At 37.5% G+C, this 23,807-nt stretch overlaps 1 protein-coding gene across 1 annotated transcript; it reads right to left on the bottom strand.

The window, feature by feature from the left end:
- Positions 1-1,922: 1,922 nt before the first annotated feature.
- LOC139075419 (olfactory receptor 8K3-like) lies at positions 1,923-20,911 on the bottom strand. Its single transcript, XM_070571733.1, has 5 exons — positions 20,880-20,911; positions 19,247-19,850; positions 18,849-18,877; positions 10,224-10,343; positions 1,923-2,061 (listed from the first exon to the last, which is right to left on the bottom strand). Exons 1-5 carry the CDS (start codon positions 20,909-20,911, stop codon positions 1,923-1,925), a joined length of 924 nt encoding a protein of 307 aa, XP_070427834.1.
- Positions 20,912-23,807: the final 2,896 nt, after the last annotated feature.

Genomic DNA, 23,807 nt, shown 5'->3' with positions numbered 1-23,807 from the left:
TCCACTGCAGGCGGCCCAGTGTTTCATTGATTTGAATCCTGGGTGCGGACATGGCACTGCTCATCAAACCACGCTGAGGTAGCGTCCCACATACCACAACTAGAAGGACCCACAATGAAGAATATACAACTATGTACCGGGGGGCTTTGGGGAGAAAAAGGAAAAAAAAATAAAATCTTAAAAGAATGATCACTTTAACAATGAAGAGCATAATGGGAGAGCCAGGGGCCTGGGATCCTGAATTTTATTTCTATTTTTGCTTTGATGGTATTTAGGAATATCTATTGCTGGAATTGCTGTGGGATATTTATTAGCCCTCCATTTCTTTCAAATGGGTATCACATTTTTAACACTTGATAATGCTTATGCTTTGAAATCTTAGGATGATAATTATGATGTTTTCCATTAAGTATCACTTACCTGGTAACAACACAAATAGAATCTGAGGATCAAACATGTTAAATAGCATCACTATCTTGATAATGTTAAAGGCAAGTTTCATATCCAGTCTGGGGTCTATACATCCGTACGCCATCAAGGCTGCTGTACTCTCCTCTGGCCAGCCTCGTGCTATCCTGGCAATTAATGCTTCTTAACAGTCCCTAGCAAAATGCTACTACTAAAATAAAGTGGACAAGAAAGATATCAGCTAGATATAACCCCAGTTTTAAACAGGACTGTGCCTCAATAGTATTCTTTGTTTGTTTTTATTAGTAGATGTTATTATTTAGAGCAGTTTTATGTTTACAGAAAAATTAAGCAAAAGGTGGAATTCCCATATACTTCTTTTCAGTTCTCTCCACATATACAGTTTCCCCTATTATTAACATTCTGCATTAATGTAATCCTATTCTTTTCATTCTATTTATATTTAAACAATTGGAAACAGCTATTGTTTTGGCAAATAATAAGAAAATAAGTATTTTAGCGATCTTAAGCAGTTTGATCTCTTAGCACCATTTACACTCAGACAAAAATTATTTTATTTGGTGTGAATGCTCATATTTAAGTAGCTAGTCAGCTAATTGGGGGCACATTTTGCAACCAAACATGGTAAAGAAAGCACTAAACTTGCAACATTAAATATAGACCGAGTTTCTCCTCCTAACTCTTCCCTCGGCTGGTGGGTCGTTGAGTCTCTTAACCTCTGTGGAACTCTGGGTTGGCTTAGAAAAGCTAAAAAAAGCCTTTCTATTTCAAAATTTCATTAATTTATTAATCCCTTGTTCCAAAAATGAGTGGGAGACTATTTTAGGCGGGTCTTTTTTATTGTTGTTTAGATGGTTCTGTTTTTATTTTGGTGTGTATTTAAAAATCTAGTACCTCAAATCCATGATTTCACAAATGTCATTTCTTAAGATGAGATTAAATTTTAAAAAATTAGTCAATTTATGTCAAATTAAAGAAAATATTAAGTATCTAATAGTACATGAAACATATGACATGACATATGATATGACAAACACCAGAAGTAAAGGGTAACTGAATAATGTTTGGGAAACACTGGAATAATCAATGTACTAAACCATTCAAGAAATTATGTCAAACAGGGCTGTGTCCCAGAGCTCTTCTTTTTAATCTATACTCTCTAATAATTTGGCTCGATTAATGAACAGGTACCTTATTTGAGAAATGGGAAAATTGATATATACTCTTAAGGACCAGACAACTAATTATTTTTAATATATTTCCATTTGAAAAATGACAGATTGGCTGTAAATTCTTACAGTTACTTTTTCATCTGAAATCTCATTCTAAATGAAAATCTTTCAAAAATTTCACTATACAGAGAATACATATATCAAAATCACATATCAAGAATAAGCATTCTGATAGTTTTTTAAAAGGAAAAAATCAGACCATGAAGAAAATTTCATTTTTATTTATTCAAGTCACTTTCTCAATTTCACGAACACAAAAGCCTAGTTTCTATTGATGGCTTTTTTAGGGGTGTCTTTCAGCTCCCTGCTCCTAAGGCTGTAGGTTAAGGGGTTCAACATGGGAATGATCACTGTGTAGAAGACTGAGCCCGTCTCATCTGTGTCAAGGGAATGGGTTGAGCTTGGCTGTAAGTACATACAGATGACGGTCCCATAGACTGTGGTGACTGCCTGCATGTGGGAACCACAAGTGGAGAAAGCCTTGCACCTGCGCTCAGCTGAACCCCTCCTCAGGATGGCAGAAGTGATGTACATGTAGGAGACGAAGACAACCAGAAGGGAAGAAATGAACATGATGCCAGCACAGGCCAAGATCTGCAGCTCTTTGGAGTGTCACTATACTTTCACTATAAGTATAGTATAGACCAAATCATGTGATTGCCTCCTTTTGCTTCCTACAAGAGGAATGATCAAACTTCCGCAGTCAAACAATGGATCCTATTAAAATTATATTACTCTCATAGGAACCAATATTGAGGAAAGTCATGCCATGAAAGAGGCAATAACCTTAATGCCACACAGAGTAGACCTCTTATGCAAAGATACAAAACATTTAGAACATGAATTTTAAACAAGAAGTAGTCTTTTTTTTCAGAGAGTTAAGGAGTCTTAACAATTCTACTAACAAAAAGAAGCAGTTAGGAATCAAGATCTCAATAAAATATAATTTAAAAAATTAGAAAGTTCCATAGGGTACCTCAGGAAATTTATGTTTTTCCTCCAGCTTTATTGAGATATAATTGACATACAACATTGCGTAAGTTTAAGGTGTACAGTGTGTTGATTTGATACACTTATATACCACAATATGATTACAATTTAGCATTATCTAGCTAACGTCTCCATCACGCCACATGAATACTATTTTTTATTTTTTTTATTTTTTTATTTTTTTATTAATGTTATGATAGATTACAACCTTGTGAGATTTCAGTTGTACATTTTTGTTAGTCATGTTGTGGGTACACCACTTCCCCCTCTGTGCCCTCCCCCCACCCCCCCTTTTCCCTGGTAACCACCGATCACATCTCCATATCAATATACTAAATTCCACCTATGAGTGGAGTCATATAGAGTTCGTCTTTGTCTGACTGGCTTATTTCGCTTAACATAATACCCTCGAGGTCCATCCACGTTGTTGTGAATGGGCCAATTTTGTCTTTTTTTATGGGTGAGTAGTATTCCATTGTGTATATATACCACATCTTCTTTATCCAATCATCAGTTTCTGGGCATGTAGGCTGGTTCCACATCTTGGCTATTGTAAATAATGCTGCGATGAACATAGGGGTGCAACGGACTCTTGAGATTTCTGATATCAGGTTCTTAGGATAGATACCCAGTAATGGGATGGCTGGGTCATAGGGTATTTCTATTTTTAACTTTTTGAGAAATCTCCATAGTGTTTTCCATAGTGGCTGTACCAGTTTGCATTCCCACCAACAGTGTATGAGGGTTCCTTTTTCTCCACATCCTCTCCAACATTTTACACTCTTGGTTTTGGATGTTTTTGCCAATCTAACAGGTGTAAGGTGATATCTTAGTGTAGTTTTGATTTGCATTTCCCTGATGATTAGCGATGATGAACATCTTTTCATGTGTCTATTGGCCATATTCATATCTTCTTTTGAGAAATGTCTGTTCATGTCCTCTGCCCATTTTTTGATCGGGTTGTTTGTTTTTTTGTTGCTAATCAGTGTGAGTTCTTTGTATATTATGGAGATTAACCCTTTGTCAGATAAGTGGCTTGTAAATATTTTTTCCCAATTAGTGAGCTGTTTTTTTGTTTCAATCCTGTTTTCCCTTGCCTTGAAGAAGCTCTTTAGTCTGATGAAGTCCCATTTGTTTATTCTTTCTATTGTTTCCCTCAACTGAGGAGTTAGAGTGTCCGAAAAGATTCTTTTGAAACTGATGTCAAAGAGTGTACTGCCTATATTCTCTTCCAAAAGACTTATTGTCTCAGGCCTAATCTTTAGGTGTTTGATCCATTTTGAGTTTATTTTGGTGTGTGATGAAAAAGAATGGTCAATTTTCAATCTTTTGCATGTGGCTGTCCAGTTTTCCCAGCACCATTTGTTGAAGAGACTTTCTTTTCTCCATTGTAGGCCCTCTGCTCCTTTGTCGAAGATTAGCTGTCCATAGATGTGTGGTTTTATCTCTGGGCTTTCAATTCTGTTCCATTGATCTGTGGACCTGATTTTGTACCAGTACCATGCTGTTTTGATCACTGTAGCTTTGTAGTATGTTTTGAAATTGGGGATTGTGATTCCGCCGGCTTTGTTTTTGCTCAGGATTGCTTTAGCAAATCGCGGTCTTTTGTTGCCCCACATGAATTTTAGGATTGTTTGTTCAATTTCTGTGAAGAATGTTCTTGGGATTCTGATTGGGATAGCATTGAATCTGTATATTGCATTAGGTAGTATGGACATTTTAACTATGTTTATTCTTCCAATCCATGTGCAAGGAATGTCTTTCCATCTCTTTATGTCATCGTCAATTTCTTTCAAGAAAGTCTTGTAGTTTTCATTTTATAGATCCTTCACTTCCTTGGTTAAGTTTATCCTAAGGTATTTTATTCTTTTTGTTGCGATTGTGAATGGGATTGAGTTCTTGAGTTCTTTTTCTGTTAGTTCATTGTTAGTGTATAGAAATGCTACTGATTTATGCACGTTAATTTTATACCCTGCTACTTTGCTGTAGTTGTTGATTATTTCTAATAGTTTTTCTATGGATTCTTTGGGGTTTTCTATATATAAGATCATGTCGTCTGCAAACAACGAGAGTTTTACTTCTTCGTTACCTATTTGGATTCCTTTTATTTCTTTTTCCTGCCGAATTGCTCTGGCCAGCACCTCCAGTACTATGTTGAATAGGAGTGGTGAAAGTGGGCACCCTTGTCTTGTTCCTGTCCTCAGAGGGATGGCTTTCAGTTTTTGTCCATTGAGTATGATGTTGGCTGTGGGTCTATCATATATGGCCTTTATTATGTTGAGGTACTTTCCTTCTATACCCATTTTACTGAGGGTTTTTATCATAAATGGGTGTTGGATCTTGTCGAATGCTTTCTCTGCATCTATTGAGATGATCATGTGGTTTTTGTTTTCCATTTTGTTGATGTAGTGTATCACGTTGATTGACTTGCGGATGTTGAACCATCCCTGTGTCCCTGGTATAAATCCCACTTGATCATGGTGTATAATCTTTTTGATGTATTGCTGTATTCAGTTTGCCAAAATTTTGTTGAGGATTTTTGCATCTATGTTCATCAGTGATATCGGCCTGTAGTTCTCCTTCTTTGTGTTGTCCTTGTCAGGTTTGGGGATCAGAGTGATGTTGGCTTCATAGAATGTGTTAGGGAGTTCTCCATCTTTCTCAATTTTCTGGAACAGAAATTTGAGGAGAATAGGTATTAAGTCTTATTTGAATGTTTGGTAGAATTCTCCAGAGAAGCCGTCTGGTCCTGGACTCTTATTTTTGGGGAGGTTTTTGATTACCGTTTCTATTTCCTTACTTGTGATTGGCCTATTCAGATTCTCCATTTCTTCCTGATTCAGTTTGGGGAGATTGTAGGAGTCTAGGAATTTGTCCATTTCTTCCAGGTTGTTCAATTTGTTGGCATATAGTTTTTCATAGTATTCTCTTATGATCTCTTGTATTTCATTGGTATCTGTTGTGATTTCTCCTCTGTCATTCCTAATTTTATTAATTTGCGATTTCTCTCTTCTTTTCTTGGTGAGTCTGGCTAGGGGTTTGTCAATTTTGTTAATTCTTTCGAAGAACCAACTCTTTGTTTCATTGATCCTTTCTATTGTCTTTTTTGTTTCAACATCGTTTATTTCTGCTCTTATTTTTATTATTTCCCTCCTTCTGCTGACTCTGGGCTTTGTTTGTTCTTCTATTTCTAGTTCTGTTAGGTGTCGTTTGAGGTTGCTTATGTGAGCTTTTTCTTGTTTAGTGAGGTGAGCCTGTATTGTGATGAATTTCCGTCTTGGGACTGCTTTTGCTGCATCCCAAATGATTTGGTATGTCGTGTTCTCATTTTCATTTGTCTCCAGATAAAATTTGATTTCTTCTTTAATTTCTTCAATGATCCATTGTTTGTTGAGAAGCATGTTATTTAGTCTCCACATTTTTGCACCTTTCTCTGCTTTTTTCTTGTAGTTGATTTCTAGTTTAATAGCATTATGATCAGAAAAGATGCTTGATATTATTTCAACTCTCTTGTGTTTATTGATGTTTGCTTTGGTTCCCAAAATATGGTCAATCCTTGAGAATGTTCCATGTGCACTTGAGAAGAATGTGTAACCTGCTGTTTTTGGATGAAGTGTTCTATATATATCTATTAAGTCCATCTGGTCTAATTTTTCATTTAATTCTATTATTTCCTTGTTGATTTTCTGTCTGGATGTTCTGCCATTGGTGTTAATGGTGTGTTGAGGTCCCCTACTATTATTGTATTGTTGTTGATGTCTTCTTTTAGTTCTATTAAGAGTTGCTTTACAAATTTTGGTGCTCCTGTGTTGGGTGCGTATATATTTATAAGTGTTATGTCTTCTTGGTGGAGAGTCCCTTTTATCATTATATACTGTCCCTCTTTATCTTTCTTTATCTGTTTTGCTTTGAAATCTACCTTGTCTGATATTAGTATAGCGACACCTGCTTTCTTTTATTCATTATTAGCTTGGAGTATTGTTCTCCATCCCTTCACTCTGAGTCTGTGTTTGTCTTTGGGGCTGAGGTGTGTTTCCTGGAGGCAGCATATTGTTGGATCTTGTTCTTTGATCCATCCTGCCACTCTGTGTCTTTTGATTGGGGAGTTCAATCCATTTACATTTAGAGTGATTATTGAGATGTGGGGGCCTACCACTACCATTTTGTGTCTTGTTTTCCGGTTTTCTTCAGTTTCCTTTGTTTCTCGTCCCATGGTTTAATCTGTTCTGATGTAGAGCTGCTACTCTCTGTTGTTGTCCTTCTACTTATCTCCTCTGCTCTTGGTTTTGTAGCCCCTTTCCTTTTTTGGATTTTTCAGGAATGAGGGTTTTCCTGAGGATTTCCTGAAGAGGAGGTTTTGTGGCAATGAACTCCCTTAATTTTTGTTTATCTGGGAAAGTTTTTATTTCTCCATCATATTTGAAGGATATTTTGGCTGGGTAGAGAATTCTCGGCTGTAGATTTTTGTCCTTCAGATTTTTGAATATATCGTTCCACTCTCTTCTAGCCTGTAAAGTTTCTGCTGAGAAATCTGCTGATAGCCTGATGGGGGTTCCTTTGTAGGTTAGTTTCTTTTGCCTGGCTGTCCTTAGTATTTTCTCCTTGTCGTTGACTTTTGCTAGCTTCACTACTATATGCCGTGGAGTTGGTCTTCTTGCATTGATAAAGTTTGGAGATCTATTGGCTTCTGTCACCTGAAGATCCATCTCTCTCACTAGATTTGGGAAGTTCTCAGCCATTATTTCTTTGAATAGGCTTTCTGCCCCTTTCTCCTTCTCTTCTCCCTCTGGTATACCTATAATCCTTACGTTGCATCTCCTAATTGTGTCTGATAATTCTCGGAGAGTTTCTTCATTTCTTTTTAGTCTTGCTTCTCTCTCCTCCTCTGCCTGCAGCAATTCTATATTGCCATCTTCCAAATTGCTAATTCTTTCCTCCATATTATCGGCCCTACTGTTCAGAGCATCTAGATTTTTCTTAATCTCCTCTATTGTGTTCATTTCCAATATTTCTCTTTGGTTCTTCTTTATCGTATCAAACTCTTTTGTGGCATAGCTCCCGAACTCGTTGAGTTGTCGGTCAGAATTCTCTCTTAACTCATTGAGTATTTTAATGATGGCTGTTTTGAAGTCATCATCATTTAGGTTATATATCTCATTTTCTTTGGGATTGTTTTCCGTGTATTTGTTACTTTCTTTCTGTTCTGGAGATTTAATGTATTTTTTCATATTGCTTGATGTTGTTGATTTGTGCCTCCGCATGGAGATAGAGTTTAGTTGCTCCTTTCACTTGTTTCAGCTGCTGCGGTGGGGGAGCAGCTGTTTATACTGCACCAACCAGGAACCCTGTCCGCAGTTGCTAACTGGGCCTGGGCCCCTCCTCATAGTCACAGTGGTCCTTTGGATTCCCTCCTCTGCCGTGGGGGCTGTCACAGGGGGGTTTCAGGCTGCTGGTGCCTACTGTTCCAGCCCACCTAGATGTGCTCCCTCCTTGGGGTCTGCAACGGTGTTATGGGCTTTTCCAGCAGCCAGGGGTGGGATCACTTATATTTGTCACTCCGTTGCTGTCGGCACCCACAAAATCTCACTTGTCCTCTATGGGTCGCAGGAGAGCTATTGGCATCTTCTACAGTCTGTGGTTAGTTCACCTAGCTATGCTGCTTTTGCCCTGGGGTCTTCCAGCCTTGTGGTTGCCAGCTGGGTGCTTTCTACTGGTGCTGTGCAGAGGCTTTCCCTAAGGCTGCTGTGAGCCTGTAGGGTTTCCCCCTAGGCTATGGAGCTGGGTCTCTGGAACTCCCCCCAGCCCCAGTCCTCTCCGAGATCTCTGGCAATCCCTAGTCCCACGGGGCAGGCAACGGCAGCTGGGCGTTGCCCGGCCCTCTGGGATTCTCTCCGGGGCTTTCCCGGAGTTGAGTGCTGGGCGTGGCCCCTCCGCTAATGGCAGACAGAGAGTTTTGTCTGTTGCCCGGGTGGAACTCCGGAGCTTCCCCTCCGGGTCGCAGAGCCGGCCTTTGAAAGTTCCCCCAGTCCTGGTCCTCTCCGAGTTCTCCGGCAATCCCTACTCCCACAGTGCGGGCAACGGCAGCTGGGAGACCTCCGTACCCTCAGCGACTCTCTCTGGGACCCTCCGGGCACCGCGAACACCAGGCGTGGTCTCCCCGCCAATTGTGGGGAGAGACTCTCCCCATGGGCCCAGGTGTGCAACTCCAAAGTTTCCCTCTGCATTTAGGAGTAATTGCGGGGGGTTTAGGTAGGGTTCTGGTCACCTGTTTCCACCGTCACTCCTCTGTTGTGTGCTCGCTCCTGCCCTAGATGTGTGTAGATCTTCTGGGGGTGTCCGTTGGAAGAAAGCCGCTTGCGGGTACTAGGCTGCTCGGTCGGGGTCAGAGAGTTTTCACCTATTTCCACATCCTCCCGGAGGAAAGTCCGTCCGCCTTCCGATGTATAGTCGCGTGGGTATCTCAGACGTCCTGAGATGCTGTCTGGATATCCCCCGTTAAGCGATAAGTGTCCAAATAATTGTAGACTCGAAGGGAGAGAGACAAAGAGGACTACTCACAGCGCCATCTTGGATCACTCAAGAGCATGAATACTATTTTTTATGTGTGGTTAGAACATTTAAGATTTACACTCTTAGCAACTTTCAAGTATACAATACCGTATTGCTAACTATAATCAAGGAAATTTTTCTTAATTGATAAGTCCTCTGGTATAAAGAAATGGACTGATTCACAAAAATAAAATGTTGCATTGATCTTGCGAGTAACTGAATTGCTAAGCATGTTGAGTGAATAGATGTTCTAGGGCCCATATAAGAAGGCAACTGCACTAAATGAGAAGAGAGCAGGACCTTAAGATCATCCAAATGGGAGGGGCGTTTGAGCAAATTCATACGACTGATGACTTCAAATCCTAGCACTACACTGAGCCTCCTTGAAACCACAATATGTTTGGTTTTAACACATGCCATTGAAGAGTATGAAGGCTAAAACAGAAGGATGCCCTTACACAAAAACACATCCACAAACCACACATAGACATTGGGAAATTTATTCTAATAGTTGGGAATAACACAAGCATCATTTGAACTCCTCTTTTGTTCCTGTTTTTGTACCTACTGTTGTTCCTCACTCCCACACAGCATACCTCTCTCCTTACCTCCTTTTTATGGTCTATAGTGTCCTAATCCATTCTACTATACCATAAATTGTACTTAATTATGTTTATAATTCATCTCTCCCCCTCAAACAAGGTGAATATTTTTCCTGTTTTGAGTACTAATGTGTTTATAGCATGTAGAAGTGTGATTGGCACTTAGAAGGCAATCTCTAAATGTATGTTGAACTCACTTGTGCTTGCTATTCCTTCTAAAGACGCAAGGCAAAGTTTGAAGCCCATAGCCTAAGTACTGAAAATCATATTGTACATAAACTTTAAGAAAAAAGATTGCATAATTTTTTCCATATTTGTTGTGCTGCCTATTTTACATTTTTGTTCTTCAAGCTATAGATCATGGATTCAACATGGGGACAATGATGATGTCATTTTATCAATGTTGAAGGAATGACTGGACTTAGGGTGAACATACATAAATGTCAAAGTCCCATAGAACACTCTGACCACTGTCAGGTGGGAGTCACAGGTAGAAAAAGCCTTGTGACTTCCCTCAGCAGAGTTTATCCTGAGAATGATTCTGAAAATCAGGAGTTAAGACAAAAATACTACTTTCCCAGATAAACAGAAGCTGAGGGAGTTCATTACCACTAGATCTCCCTTATGAGAAATAATCAAAGATACCCTCCCACTGGCAACAAAAAGACAAAGGTCTACAAAGCTCTGAGCAAGGAGACAAATAGATAGACATGATCAGAAACCTGCAGCTCTCTACTAAAATAGGAAGGCAAAGACTCAATTGCAACTTAAAAGAGAAAGGGAAAGAAAGCATCAAAATTAATGATAAACACTTTGAGTTAACCACAAACTCACAAAATTAAAAACAGAACAATTTGTAACATCAATTACTCAGAAGGGGAGAGGAAAGGGTAGGAACCTGCTTAGGTTAATGGAGATAAGAGGCTTTGAGGAAATGGTCTATCTCATCTCTGATATCTTTCATGCAACCCTCATGGTAACCACTAAACAAAAAATCAGAGCAGAGCCACAAATCACAAAAACAGAGAAAACTGAGAAATTCCTCTCAGAAAACCAACAATGTTAAATGGCAGTCAGAAATACAAAGGAAGAGAAACAATGGAAACAGAAAACCAGAAAACAAGAGATAAAAAGGCAGTACTAAGCCCTCATCTATCAATAACCACTCTAAATGTAAATGGTCTGAATTCTCCAATAAAAAGACACAGAGTAGCTATATGGATTAAAAAACAAGACCCAACAATATGCTGCCTCCAGGAAACACATCTCAGCTCCAAAGACAAACATAGTCTTAGAGTGAAGGAACAATACTCCAAGCTAATGGCCAAGAAAAGAAAGCAGGTGTTGCCATACTTTTATCAGATAAAGCAGACTTCAAGTTAAAAAAGACAGTAAGAGACAAAGAGAAGCAGTACATAATTATAAAAGGGAAATTCCATGAAGAGGACATAACATTTATTAATATATATGCACCTAACACAGGGGCACCAAAATACATAAAGCAATTGTTAACAGACCTAAAGGGAGAAATTAACAGCAAGACAATAATAGTAGGGGACCTCAACATGCCACTCATATCAACGAACAGATCATCCAGACAAAAAGTCAACAAGGAAATAGCAAATTTAAATGAAACACTTGATCAGATGGACTTAATAAATATATATAGAACACTCCATCCAAAAACAGCAGAATATACAATCTTCTCAAGTGCACATGGATCATTCTCAAAGTTAGATCATATATTGGGAAACAAGGAAAGCCTCAATAAATTTAGGAAGATTGAAATCATCCCAATGATCTTTTCTGACCACAATGCTATGAAGCTAGTAATCAACCACAAGAAAAAATCCTGGGAAAGTCAGAAATATGTGGAGACTAAACACCATGCTACCAAACAAAAATGGAATCATCAAAGAACTCAAGTGTGAAATTGAAAATTACCTGGAGTCAAAGGAAAATGAAAATACAACAGACCACTTCTTTTGGGATGCAGAAGAAGTGGTCATAAGCAGAAAAGACAGGTAGGAGAGAGCATCACGGTGGAGTGAACTTTCCTGGGACTCTCTCCTGTCCAAAACACAATGAAAAGGGGCATTCATACTCCAACAGAGGACATCCTAACACAACACAAAATTGTCAGAGAGACACACAGCCATATGATGGAGGGCAGAGAGGCTGGAGCCCTCTTCAGAGGAGCTGGAATGGGGTAAGAGAGAACTTCACTCCCTCCCCTAAAGTCTGTGATCTGCAACCATGGGAGTATCCATGAGGAAAGGAATGGGGGAGGGGAATACTCATTCATGGGAACACCAAGGACTCCTTAGGGCCCTTGCAACCTAGAAGGAAGCCCTCTAACAGGGTGAGAGCTTTCGTGGGGGGTAATCTCATCAAGCCAACACCCTAGGAGACCAGATAGAGCGAGAAAGCCCAGAGAGCATACAGGAGAAAGTGCCCCTCCCTCCACTGTCCCTATGCCTGCTCCACTGCCTGGGGTCTCAGCTGAAGGCTATCGGACCCCACCCGGTGGTGATAGGCAATAACTGCAACCAAATAATATCAGAATGCAAAAGACCCAACCCACTTCTACTAAGAACATCAGACACTACATCAAATCTCCGTCAGAGAGAAAATGATAAGCACCCAGAACTCAGTCCTGAGGACAAAGAAATATGTAATCTAAATGCCAATGAATTCAAAACAGCTATCATCAAAAAACCTAATGAGGTAAAAGAGAATGTAGAGAAACAACTCAATGAGTTCAGGAGCTACTTCACGAAAGAGATCAAAACTATAAAGAAGAATAAATCATAAATATTAGAGATGAAAGACACAATGGCAGAGATAAAACAAAATACAGATTCACTGAATGCTCCAGTGGACATCATAGAGGAGCGTATCGGCATAATCAAAGATAGACATGTTGAAATGCTCCAGAAAGAGGAGGAGAGAGAACTAAGACTAAAAAGAAATCAAGAAAGTCTCCAAGAAATATCCAACTCAATGAGGAAATGCAACATAAGAATCACAGGTATTCAAGAAGAAGAAGAGAAGGAGAATGGAGCAGAAAGCATGTTCAAAGAAATAATAACAGAGCACTTCCCAAACCTAGAAAAAGAGAGGGAAATCTATGTGGAAGAGGCTTCCAGATCTCCTAGATTTGTCAATGTAAAAAGACCTACTGCAAGGCATATAGTAGTAAAACTGACAAAAATTAATGACAAAGAGAGAATACTAAGGGCAGCAAGGCAGAAGAAAATAACATACAAAGGAACCCTTACCAGGCTTTCACCAGATTTCTCTGCAGAAACCTTACAACCTAGTAGAGAATGGAGCAACATATTCAAATCCTTAAAGGACAAAAATCTTCAGCCAAGAATACTCTATCCAGCTAAAATATCCTTCAGATATGTGGGAGAAATTAAAACTTTCCCAAACAAACAAAAGCTAAGGGACTTCATAGCCGTGAGACTCCCCCCACCCCCACAGGAAATCCTCATGAAGGCCCTCATACTTGAAAAACAAAAGGAGAAAGGGGTCACAAAACACAGAGTAAGGAGATAAATAGGTAGACATAATCAGAATAGGATAGCCAATACTCAAGTCTAGCATTAAGCTAAAGGGAAAGAAACCACCAAAAACAAAGGTAATCCTGTCTTTTTAACCACAAAAGCACAATACAAGATGGAATAAGATGTGAGAAAAACAATTTAGGTGGGGAGGAGAAAAGGGACAGAATCGGTTTAGACTAAGGAAATAAGCGGCCATAAGAAATTGGACTATCTTATACATGAGATTCTGAATGGAAACCGCAGGGTAACCACTAAACAAAAAAGCAGAACAGACACACACAGATTAAATAAGGAGAAGACAGAGAAACACATCATAAAAAACTATATAATTCAATGAGTAGACAAAAACACACAGGACAAGAAACAAAGGAAATGCAGGAAAACTGGAAAATGAGTGATAAAATGACAGCATTAAGCTGTCAAACATCAATAATCACACTAAATGTAAATGGATTGAATTCTCCAATAAAAAGACAGAGTGGCAAGATGGATTAAAGAACAAGACCTAACAATATGCTGCCTCCAGGAAACACATCTCAGCTCCAATAACAAACACAGGCTCAGAGTGAAGAGGTGGAAGACAATACTCCAAGCTAATGGCAAACAAAAGAAAGCAGGTGTCACAATACTTAGGTCAGACAAAGTAGACTTCAAGATAAGACGGGTAAAGAGAGACAGAGAAGCAGTATATAATGATCAAAGGGACACTCCATCAAGAAGAAATAACACATAAATATCTATGCACCCAACACAGAAGCACCAAAGTTCATAAAGCAACTATTAACAAACCTAAAAGAAGATATTAATAACAACACAATAATAGTAGGGGACCTCAACACTCCACTCACATCAATGGGTAGATCATCCAGACAGAAAATCAACAAGGAAACAGTGGAATTAAATAAAAAGCTAAAATAATTGGACTTAATAGACATATATAGAACACACCATCCCAAAACAGCAGAATGCACATTCTTCTCAAGTGTGCACACAACATTCTCAAGGATTTACCACATGTTGGGAAACAAGGTAAGCCTCAATAAATTTAACAAAATTGAAATAATAACAAACATCTTTTCCAATCACAATGCTATAAAGCTAGAAATTAATTAGAAGAAAAAAGCTGAGAAAGGCACAAGGATGTGGAGACTAAACAACACGCTATTGAACAGGCAATGGGTCATTGAAGAAATTAAAGGAGAAATAAGAAAATATCTGGTGACAAATGAAAATGAAAACATACCATACCAACTCATATGGGATGCAGCAAAAGCCATATTAAGAGGGAAATTCATTGCAATACAGGCACACCTTAACAAACAAGAAAAATCTCAAATAAGCAATCTCAAATTACACCTAACTGAATTAGAAAAAGAAGAACAAGCAAAAGTCAGAAGGAGAGAAATAATGAAAATCAGAGCAGAACAATATTCCCCTGAGAACAGGAATGAGACAAGGATGCCCACTCTTACCACTCTTATTCAACATATTACTGGATGTTTTGGCAAGAGCAATTAGGCAAGAAAAAGGAATACTAGGGAGCAAAGAAGTGAAACTCTCGCTGTTTGCAGATGACATGATCTCATATACAGAAAACCCCAAAGAATCTATCAGAAAACTAATAGAAATAATTAACAACTACAGTAAAGTTGCAGGGTACAAAATCAACTTAAAAAATCAGTTATTTTTCTCTACTCCAATAACGAACTTACAGAAAGAGAACTCAAGAATACAATTCCATTTTAAATCACAACTAAAAGAATAAAATGCCTAGGAACAAATTGAACCAAGGAGGTGGAGGACTTATACATGAAAACTATAAGATATTACTGAAAGAAATTGATAATGACGTAAAGAGATGGAAAGAGATTCCATGCACATGGATTGGAAGAATAAACATTGTTAAAATGTCCATGCTACCCAAAGCAATCTACAGATTCAATGCAATCCCAATCAGAATCCCAATGACATTCTTCATGGAAGTAGAACAAAGAACTCTAAAGTTCATTTGGGGCAACCAAAGACCCTGAATTGCTAAGGTAATCCTGAGAAAAAAGAACAAAGCTGGAGGCATCACAATCCCTGACTTCAAAATGTACTACAAAGCCATAGTGATCAAAACAGCATGGTACTGGTACAAAAACAGGCACACAGATCAATGGAACAGAACTAAAAGTCCAGAAATAAAACTGCACATCTATGGACAGCTAACCTTCAACAAAGGTGCCAAGAACATACAATGGAGAAAAGAGAGTCTCTTCAACAAATGGTGTTGGGAAAACTGTACTGTCACATGCAAAAGGATAAAGGTAGACCATTATCTCATGCCATATACAAAAATAAACTCAAAATACATCACAGACTTGAAGATAAGTCCTGAAACTATAAATCTCCTGGAAGATAATATACGTAGTACACTCTTTGACATTGAACTAAAAAGGATCTTTTCAAATACCATGTCTTCTCACACGAGGGAAACAAAAGAAAAAATAAACAAGTGGGAGTTCATCAGACTAAAGAGCTTCTGCAAGGCAAAAGAAACTAGAATCAAAATAAAGAAACAACTCACCAACTGGGAGAAAATATTTGCAAATCATATATCTGATAAGGGGTTAATCTCCATAATGTAGAAGGAGCTCAAACAACTGAACAATAAAAAAAAAAAAAAACCTGATCAAAAAATGGGCAGAGGATATGAACAGATATTTTTCCAAACAAGATATGCAGATGGCCAACAAACACATGAAAAGATGTTCAACATCACTAGTCATCAGGGAAATGCAAACCAAAACTACACTAAGATACCACCTTATGCCTGTTAAAATGGCTATAATCACTAACACTAAAAATAGCAAATGTTGGAGAGGATGTGGAGAAAAGGGAACCCTCATACACTGCTGGTGGGAATGCAAACTGCTGCAGCCACTATGGAAAACAGTATGGAGATTCCTCAATAAACTAAAAATAGAACTATCGTATGATCCAGCTATCCCACTACTGGGTATCTACCCAAACAATTTGAAATCAACAATCCAAAGTAGCATATGTACCCCTATGTTCATTGCAGCACTATTCACAATAGCCAAGACATGGAAACAATCTAAGTCCCCATCAACTGATAATTGGATAAGGAAGATGTTTTATATATATACACACACAATGGAATACTACTAAGCGACAAAAAAGACAAATTCATCCCATTTGCAATAACATGGAAGGACCTGGAGGGACTTATGCTAAGCAAAATAAGCCAATCTGAGAAAGACACATGCCAGATGATTTCACTCATACGTGGAATATAAACAAACACATGGACAAAGAAGACAGTTCAGTGGTTACCAGGGGAAGGGGGGTGGGGGTGGGCACAGCGGGTGAAGGGGAGCACTTATGTGGTGACAGTCAAGAAATAATGTACAACTGAAATCTCACATTGATGTAAACTATTATGAACTCAATTTTAAAAAACCAGGTAAGTGAAAGTGAAAAAAAAAAAATTGGTCATAAGAGAGAAATTCATAGCAATACAGGCCCGCCTCAACAAGCAAGAAAAATCTCAAATGAGTAATTTTAAAATGCACCTAACAGAGCTAAAAGAGGAACAAACAAAACCCAAAGTCAGCAGAAAGAGGAAAATAATAAAAATCAGAGCAGAAATAAATGAGATAGAGACTAAAAAAACAGTAAAAGAGCTTAATGAAACTAAGAACTGGTTCTTTGAGAGGATAAAAAAAATTGACAAGACTTTAGCCAGACTCACCAAGAAAAAAAGAGAGAAGGCTCAAATAAATAAAATTAGAAATGAAAGAGGAGAAATTACAACAGATACTGCAGAGATACAAAGGATGATGAGAATACTGTGAAAAACTATATGCCCACAAATTCAATAAGCTAGAAGAAACAGATGAATTCCTAGACTCATACAACCTTCCAAAACTGAATCAAGAAGAAATAGAGAATCTTAACAGACCAATCACAAGTACAGAGATTGAAACAGTAATCAAAAACCTCCCAAAGAGCAAAAGTCCAGGACCAGACGGATTATCTGGAGAATTCTACTGAACATTCAAAGAAGATTTAGTACCTATCCTTCTGAAACTATTCCAAAAAATGGAAGACGATAGACAGCTTCCTAACATATTCTATGAGGCCAAAATTACCCTGATACCAAAACCAGACAAGGACAACACAAAGAAGGAAAACTAAAGACCAATGTCAATGATGAACTTAGGTGAAAAAATCCTCAACAAAATATTGGCAAACCAAATACAGCAATACATTAAAAGGATTGTCCACCATGATCAAGTGGGATTTATTCCAGGGATGCAGGGATGGTTCAACATCCACAAATCAATCAATGTGATACACCACATTAACAAAATGAGGAATAAAAATCACATGAGTATCTCAACAGATGCAGAGAAAGCATTTGACAAGATCCAACATCCATTTATGATAAAAACTCTCAATAAAATAGGTATAGAAGGAAAGTACCTCAACATAATAAAGGCCATATATGACAAACCCTCAGCCAACATCATACTTAATGGTGAAAAACTGAAAGCGATCCCCCTGAGAATAGGAACGAGTCAAGGGTGCCCACTCTCACAACTCCTATTCAGCATAGTACTGGAGGTGTTGGCCAGAGCAGTTATGCAAGAAAAAGAAGTAAAAGGAATCCAATTTGGAAAGGAAGAATTGAAACTCTCACTGTTTGCAGATGACATGATTCTATATATAGAAAACCCTAAAGAACCCACCAGAAAACTATCAGAAATAATCAACAACTATAGCAAAGTTTCAGGGTACAAAATCAATGAAAAAAAATCAGTTACATTCCTATACACTAACAATGAACTAGCAGAAAGAGAAATCAAAAATACAATCCCATTTACAATCACAACAAAAAGAATAAAATACCTAGGAGTAAACTTAACCAAAGAGATGAAAGACCTATACACTGAAAACTTAAGACACTCTTGAAAGAAATTGAAGAAGACATAAAGAAATAGAAAGATATTCCATGTTCATGGATCAGAAGAATAAACATAGTTAAAATATCCACACTACCCAAGGCAATCTATAGATTCAACACAATCCCAATCATAATCCCAATCACATTCTCCACAGAAATAGAACAAAGAGTCCAGAAATTTATATGGAACAACAAAAGACCCCAAATAGCCAAAGCAATCCAGAGAAAAAAGAGCAAAGCTGGAGGCATCACAATCCCTAACTTCAAAACATACTACAAAGCAAACTGGTGCAGCCACTATGGAGAACAGTATGGAGATGCCTTAAAAAGTTAAAAATAGAAATACCATACAATCCAGCTATCCCACTACTGTGTATTTATCCAAAGAACTTGAAATCAATGATCCAAAAAGATTTATGCACCGCTATGTTCATTGCAGCACAATTCGCAATAGCCAGGATGTGGAAACAACCCAAGTGCCCTTCTACAGATGAATGGATACAGAAGAAGTCGTATATATACAATGGAATACTACTCAGCCATAAATAAAGACAAAATTATCCCATTTGCAACAACATGGATAGACCTGGAGGGTGTGATGTTAAGTGAAATAAGTCAGACAAAGACAAAGACTGCATGATTTCACTCATATGTGGAAGATAACAAATACGTGGATAAAGAGAACAGATTAGTGGTTACCAGAGGAGAAGGGGTTGGAGGGGTGGGCAAAAGGGACAAAGGGGCATATATATATGGTTATGGGTAAAAATTAGACTACTGGGGTTGAACAAGATGAAGTGTATTCAGGAACTGATAAACAATAATGTACACCCGAAATTACACAGTGTTATAAACCATTATAATCCCAATAAAATCACTCTAAAAAAAGGACACTAGTACTATCAGAAGGGAGATAATCAAATTAAAGCCAGCTAAGATCAGAATAGGCATTTCAGTTTCATGCCTGAGAAGAGCAAAGAAAACAAAGGACAAATTAAAAATCCTTAAGGTGAGTAGAAGAGAAGCAAATGTGCTGTAGAGATATGAGATTGCCGCCAGCACTTGACAAACCCTTTGTGACATAATAACTGGGTAGAGCAGAGGGTTACAGATGGCCACATAGCAGTCATAGGAAATTGATGACTGAATAAAAACTTCACTAATAATGAATATAAGAAAGAAAGCTAGTTTTATAGCACAAAAACAATAAGAGATTGTATTCTTATCCACAACAAAATTTACTAACATTTTGGGTCCTACAGTTGTTGAGTAACCAAGATCAGTAAAAGCCAGGTGTCTGAGAAAAAAGTACACGGATGTTTGTAGCCTGGAGTCCATCTCAGTGAGGATGACCATGCCCAAGTTGCTCACCTCTGAGATCATGCAGATGATGAAGAAGAGCCCAAATAAGGGAGCCTGCAGCTCAGGGTGGTCTGTGATTCCCATGAGAATGAATTTGTCCAGCACTGTCAGAGTGTGTTTCCATCCAGGTTTATCAGAAAACCTGTTCTGAATAGATACATCATCATAGTCAATAGATTTTTTGTATTATCACCTGGGAGATGTTTTACTATGCAAAGCTAGTATAAATAAGATACATCCAAACTTCCAATATAGGATATTTGAAAATATACCTATCTGCCACATATTAAAATATACATAAATAGAGATAGAAAGAGACATGGAAATAGATCAGTGGTTTTCAACTAGAGTGATTTTACTCCTTAAAGAATATTTTCCAATGATTAGAGACATATTGGTTTTCACAACTGGGAGTTGAGATGTTACAGACTTCTAATGGTTAGAAGCCAGTTAAGCTGCTAAATATCCTACTATATCCAATATCTAGCCCATAACAATATTCAGCCAGTAATAACAATCTTTCCATGGTTGAGAAAGGCTTATAATACAGATATAGATAGGCACAGATATGGACATTAAATTAAAAATGAAAACAAGTTAAGCCAATATTAATACTTCAAATATTAGCTATATGGGAAATTATCAGACTATTATTTAAAGTCTTTTTTATCATTTATAAGATACAATCACATAATGACATTTATAAAATACATTAATAATATAACAATATATATGTCAATTATGAAATAAAAATGTAAAACCACAAATTCCAAAAATGTGTGTAATACACTACTCAAAACATAGTCCTATGAAAAATCTTATCCTCAGAGGTGGTACTGGCTGAGAGCACACTTGCCAGCTATTTGACAGGTTTATGAATAAGAATACACTAGGAGATGAATATATGCATACTTTCTGCTGTACCTTAATTTATGGTACACACAAAATGTTACTTTGGGCAGATAATGTAAGCTACAAATAATGCAAGAGTAAGCTAACTAAAACTCTTCATTCTCATTTATAAAACCAATATTTCCTTGCAGAGCTGTTGGGAAGGATAAATGAAAATTCAATGATTCAATGTGTCTATGTTGCCTGAAAACAGCTCTCAAATATCAAGTACGTACGTAGTGATTTTTGTGTTTTTTTTAAAATGGTGATTGTAACTTACCTGAAAGAGATTTTCATTACACACATATGCATGTTCTCTGGACTGAGTCAACTTCTTTGTCAGGGCTATAGTGATGAATAGGTGAGGAACTGGTTAAGTAGGATGTAATAATTGCAGCTCATCTCAGTCCCTACCTCATCCCCATTCCATAAAATTTGAACAATCAAGTTGTTATTATTCTTCTGAATTACTTATCTTCTGATTTTCTTATCTATTTTGATATGTTATTTTGATATAAATTTGCTTAAAATATTATTCTTCCTCTTGCAGCATGTCCATTAAAATTGAGATATACTAACTTGTATGTATCAAATCAGTTGCACTTTATCATGCAAGGAACTAGGTGAGTATGATGAAATCTGGGCAAACTGGGAGAAAAAGAAGTAACTGGCAGTGGTTTTACATAATGAAATTTCATGAAAATTCCCTTTCGATTACGGGATACAATAAAGAAAAAAAGCTGTTGAAAGTCGTTATGATACACAATATCGTAGAGACAAAATAAAGTCCTACACTAAAAATGAGAAATACATGGATTCCTGGATGTGATTTGAAATCCATCTGTACATTAAGCCCACAGGAACTCCTTCAAACCATGATGCAGCACATAATGCAGATAAACATGTGGATACTCACATAAAATGTATCTAAATATCCTACAAAGCTGCAGATAAAAAATTATACTAAGAGGAAGTGGATGGCATAGTAAGGTAAGATAATTCTTTGTGCTTTAAAAATTTGTGGACATTGTTACTTCCACTAAAAAAAGGAATAGAAATGATACTGTTGCAATAAAATTGCAAGACAGGAGTCTCCGAGCAAGCTATAAGCAGACAAAAACAGACCATTTTACAACATTAAATATAAAGGTAATAACATGTAATTTGCACTCAACTCACTGAAAACCTTGCCTATAAGTTTGTGACCTCCTGACACCCAGCACTGCCCCGATGCACACACCTTTCTTATATTAGAAACATGGAAATGTGTATCAGTAGACAGTAATATTAGGGAAATATTCAGTAAATGCAATAAAAAGCAGTATAAATCTTGGTGTCTGTTTGTTTTGTTGTTTTCCTTTACAGTCATGGAAGGCTAAAAAGTCAATAGCACATGGTAAGAACCAGTTTTCCTGTGGGGGAAGGAAAGATAAAAGCATTTCCTCTCACCAGCTTTGGAGTTCTGGGAAAGAAACAAATTGGTTTTCATAGTTTACTCTCTCTGTGGAATATTCAATTTTTATTTTTTAAAACTATACTTCTTCAGATAATTGTATTTGCTTTTGGTCATATCCCACTGGAAAATGGAGAACATGCTGAACATCGTGCCCTTACCATGAAACTGGAGACTGAAAAGTCTCTTAATATGCGAATAACGCTGCTCACACTGCTGCATTAGGGGTGACCTCTGTTTTCCTTATCACGATATCAGGGGAGAGTTGTATTTATACATTTATTTAAAAAATCATTAAACGTTGTCATTATTTAGAGGATCACAAAAAGAGTCTAGAGTCACTAAATAAGTATTTGGAAGGACTTCCAAATGAGAGACTAAATATCTGTGGTTTCTTAATTTTGCCAATTTTTAAAATTTCATGTCTCTTTGTGCTTCATTTGCTGTCAGTTTTGGCCTCCATTAGAGATAAAATTGGGGGCTGGCCCCCTGGCATAGTGGTTAAGAACATTCTGCTTTGGTGTCCTAGGGTTCACTGGTTCAGATCCTGGGCACGGGCCTACACACCACTCATCAGGCCATGTGGTGGCAGCATCCTGCATAGAAGAACTAGAAGGACTTACAACTAGGATATACAACTATGTCCTGGGGCCTTGGGGAGAAAAAAAAAAGAGGAACATTGGCAACAGATATTAGCTCAGGGCCAGTCTTCTTCACCAAAAAAAAGCATACCTACGAAAAAGACATTAATAAAAAAGAAGAGACTTCAAGTGGCTTTAAAAAAAAGATAAAATTATTCATATAATACATAAATATTTTACAAACAATATGACAGTGAAGATTCCAAGATCCATCTGAACACTTAGCCTCTCAACCCATGTAAAAATGTTCCAAAAATTAATATGAAGGAAAAAGCAGAGAGTTGCTATTCCTACTCAAGCATTGTGGTTATTAGAAAGCAAAGAAAGCAGAATCAGAAATGATCATGTTTTTCTAGGGCTTTGCCATGGAATTAAAGTGGAACTTCGCAAACGTCACTGGAACATTGTGGATATCAGTACCATATGGCGCCATGTGAAATATTGTATGGATTTTACCTGTAATGAAGTCTCTGTCTTGACTCCTGTATGTGTTTCTTAACATGGCATATTGAGAACAACATGTAGAACTTTTCACCTTTTGAAGACTTTCCCTGAGAACATGCCAAGCAACTTGTTCATTATTCCTGAAGCATATAAGAGCATAACACAGTGCCTAGAGGCTGTCCGTTAATTGTCAAGGGCAATTTGTATTCAGTAGTAACTTACTTTTGTTTTTTATTTTTTTCACTCTAAGTTAACTTTCCATTTGTACCACAAAGGACTCTTAATTAAAATGTCATATATTTAGGATAGGCTCAACAAGAGTCCCCATTGCCATTGAATGGTCTCTTCAAATGAGTGACACAGTGGAGATATGTTAAAATTCTGTTTTATTACATTATTTTAAAACCATAAATGAAATAAAAATTATACATTATGCAAATGTCGTCATGCTGTTTCCTTGATTTTTATTGTTGTTTTCCTTGTTTCTCCCCTTCCCCTTTCTAGTTACTGATTCTTCTCATTCCATAGTGAGTGGCCATGATCAACTAGCTACTTCTCTCTTGATTTTGTTTTTTTCCCTTAATTGCATATTACAGAACTTCATTTATTCCATTCTGTCCAACACCCACTCCAATTTTTCTTTCTCACTTTAAAACATTGTGCTTGATAT

This window comes from Equus przewalskii, chromosome 13 (genome assembly GCF_037783145.1).
Source record: "Equus przewalskii isolate Varuska chromosome 13, EquPr2, whole genome shotgun sequence".
Classification (NCBI taxonomy): Eukaryota; Metazoa; Chordata; class Mammalia; order Perissodactyla; family Equidae; genus Equus; species Equus przewalskii.
The sequence above is the reverse complement of the archived record's forward strand: the minus strand, read 5'-3'. Positions and strand labels throughout refer to the sequence as shown.

What these genes read in the sequence shown, in the direction of transcription:
- LOC139075419 (XM_070571733.1), bottom strand. Translation starts at nt 20,911, where the DNA reads ATGCATATGTGTGTAATGAAAATCTCTTTCAG. An exon ending in GTATATATACGACTTCTTCT is followed by an intron (nt 10,344 to 18,848) that starts GTATCCATTCAT and finishes CCTGATTTTCAG; the next exon opens with AATCATTCTCAGGATAAACT. An exon ending in TTTATGTATGTTCACCCTAA is followed by an intron (nt 2,062 to 10,223) that starts GTCCAGTCATTC and finishes CTTACAGCCAAG; the next exon opens with CTCAACCCATTCCCTTGACA.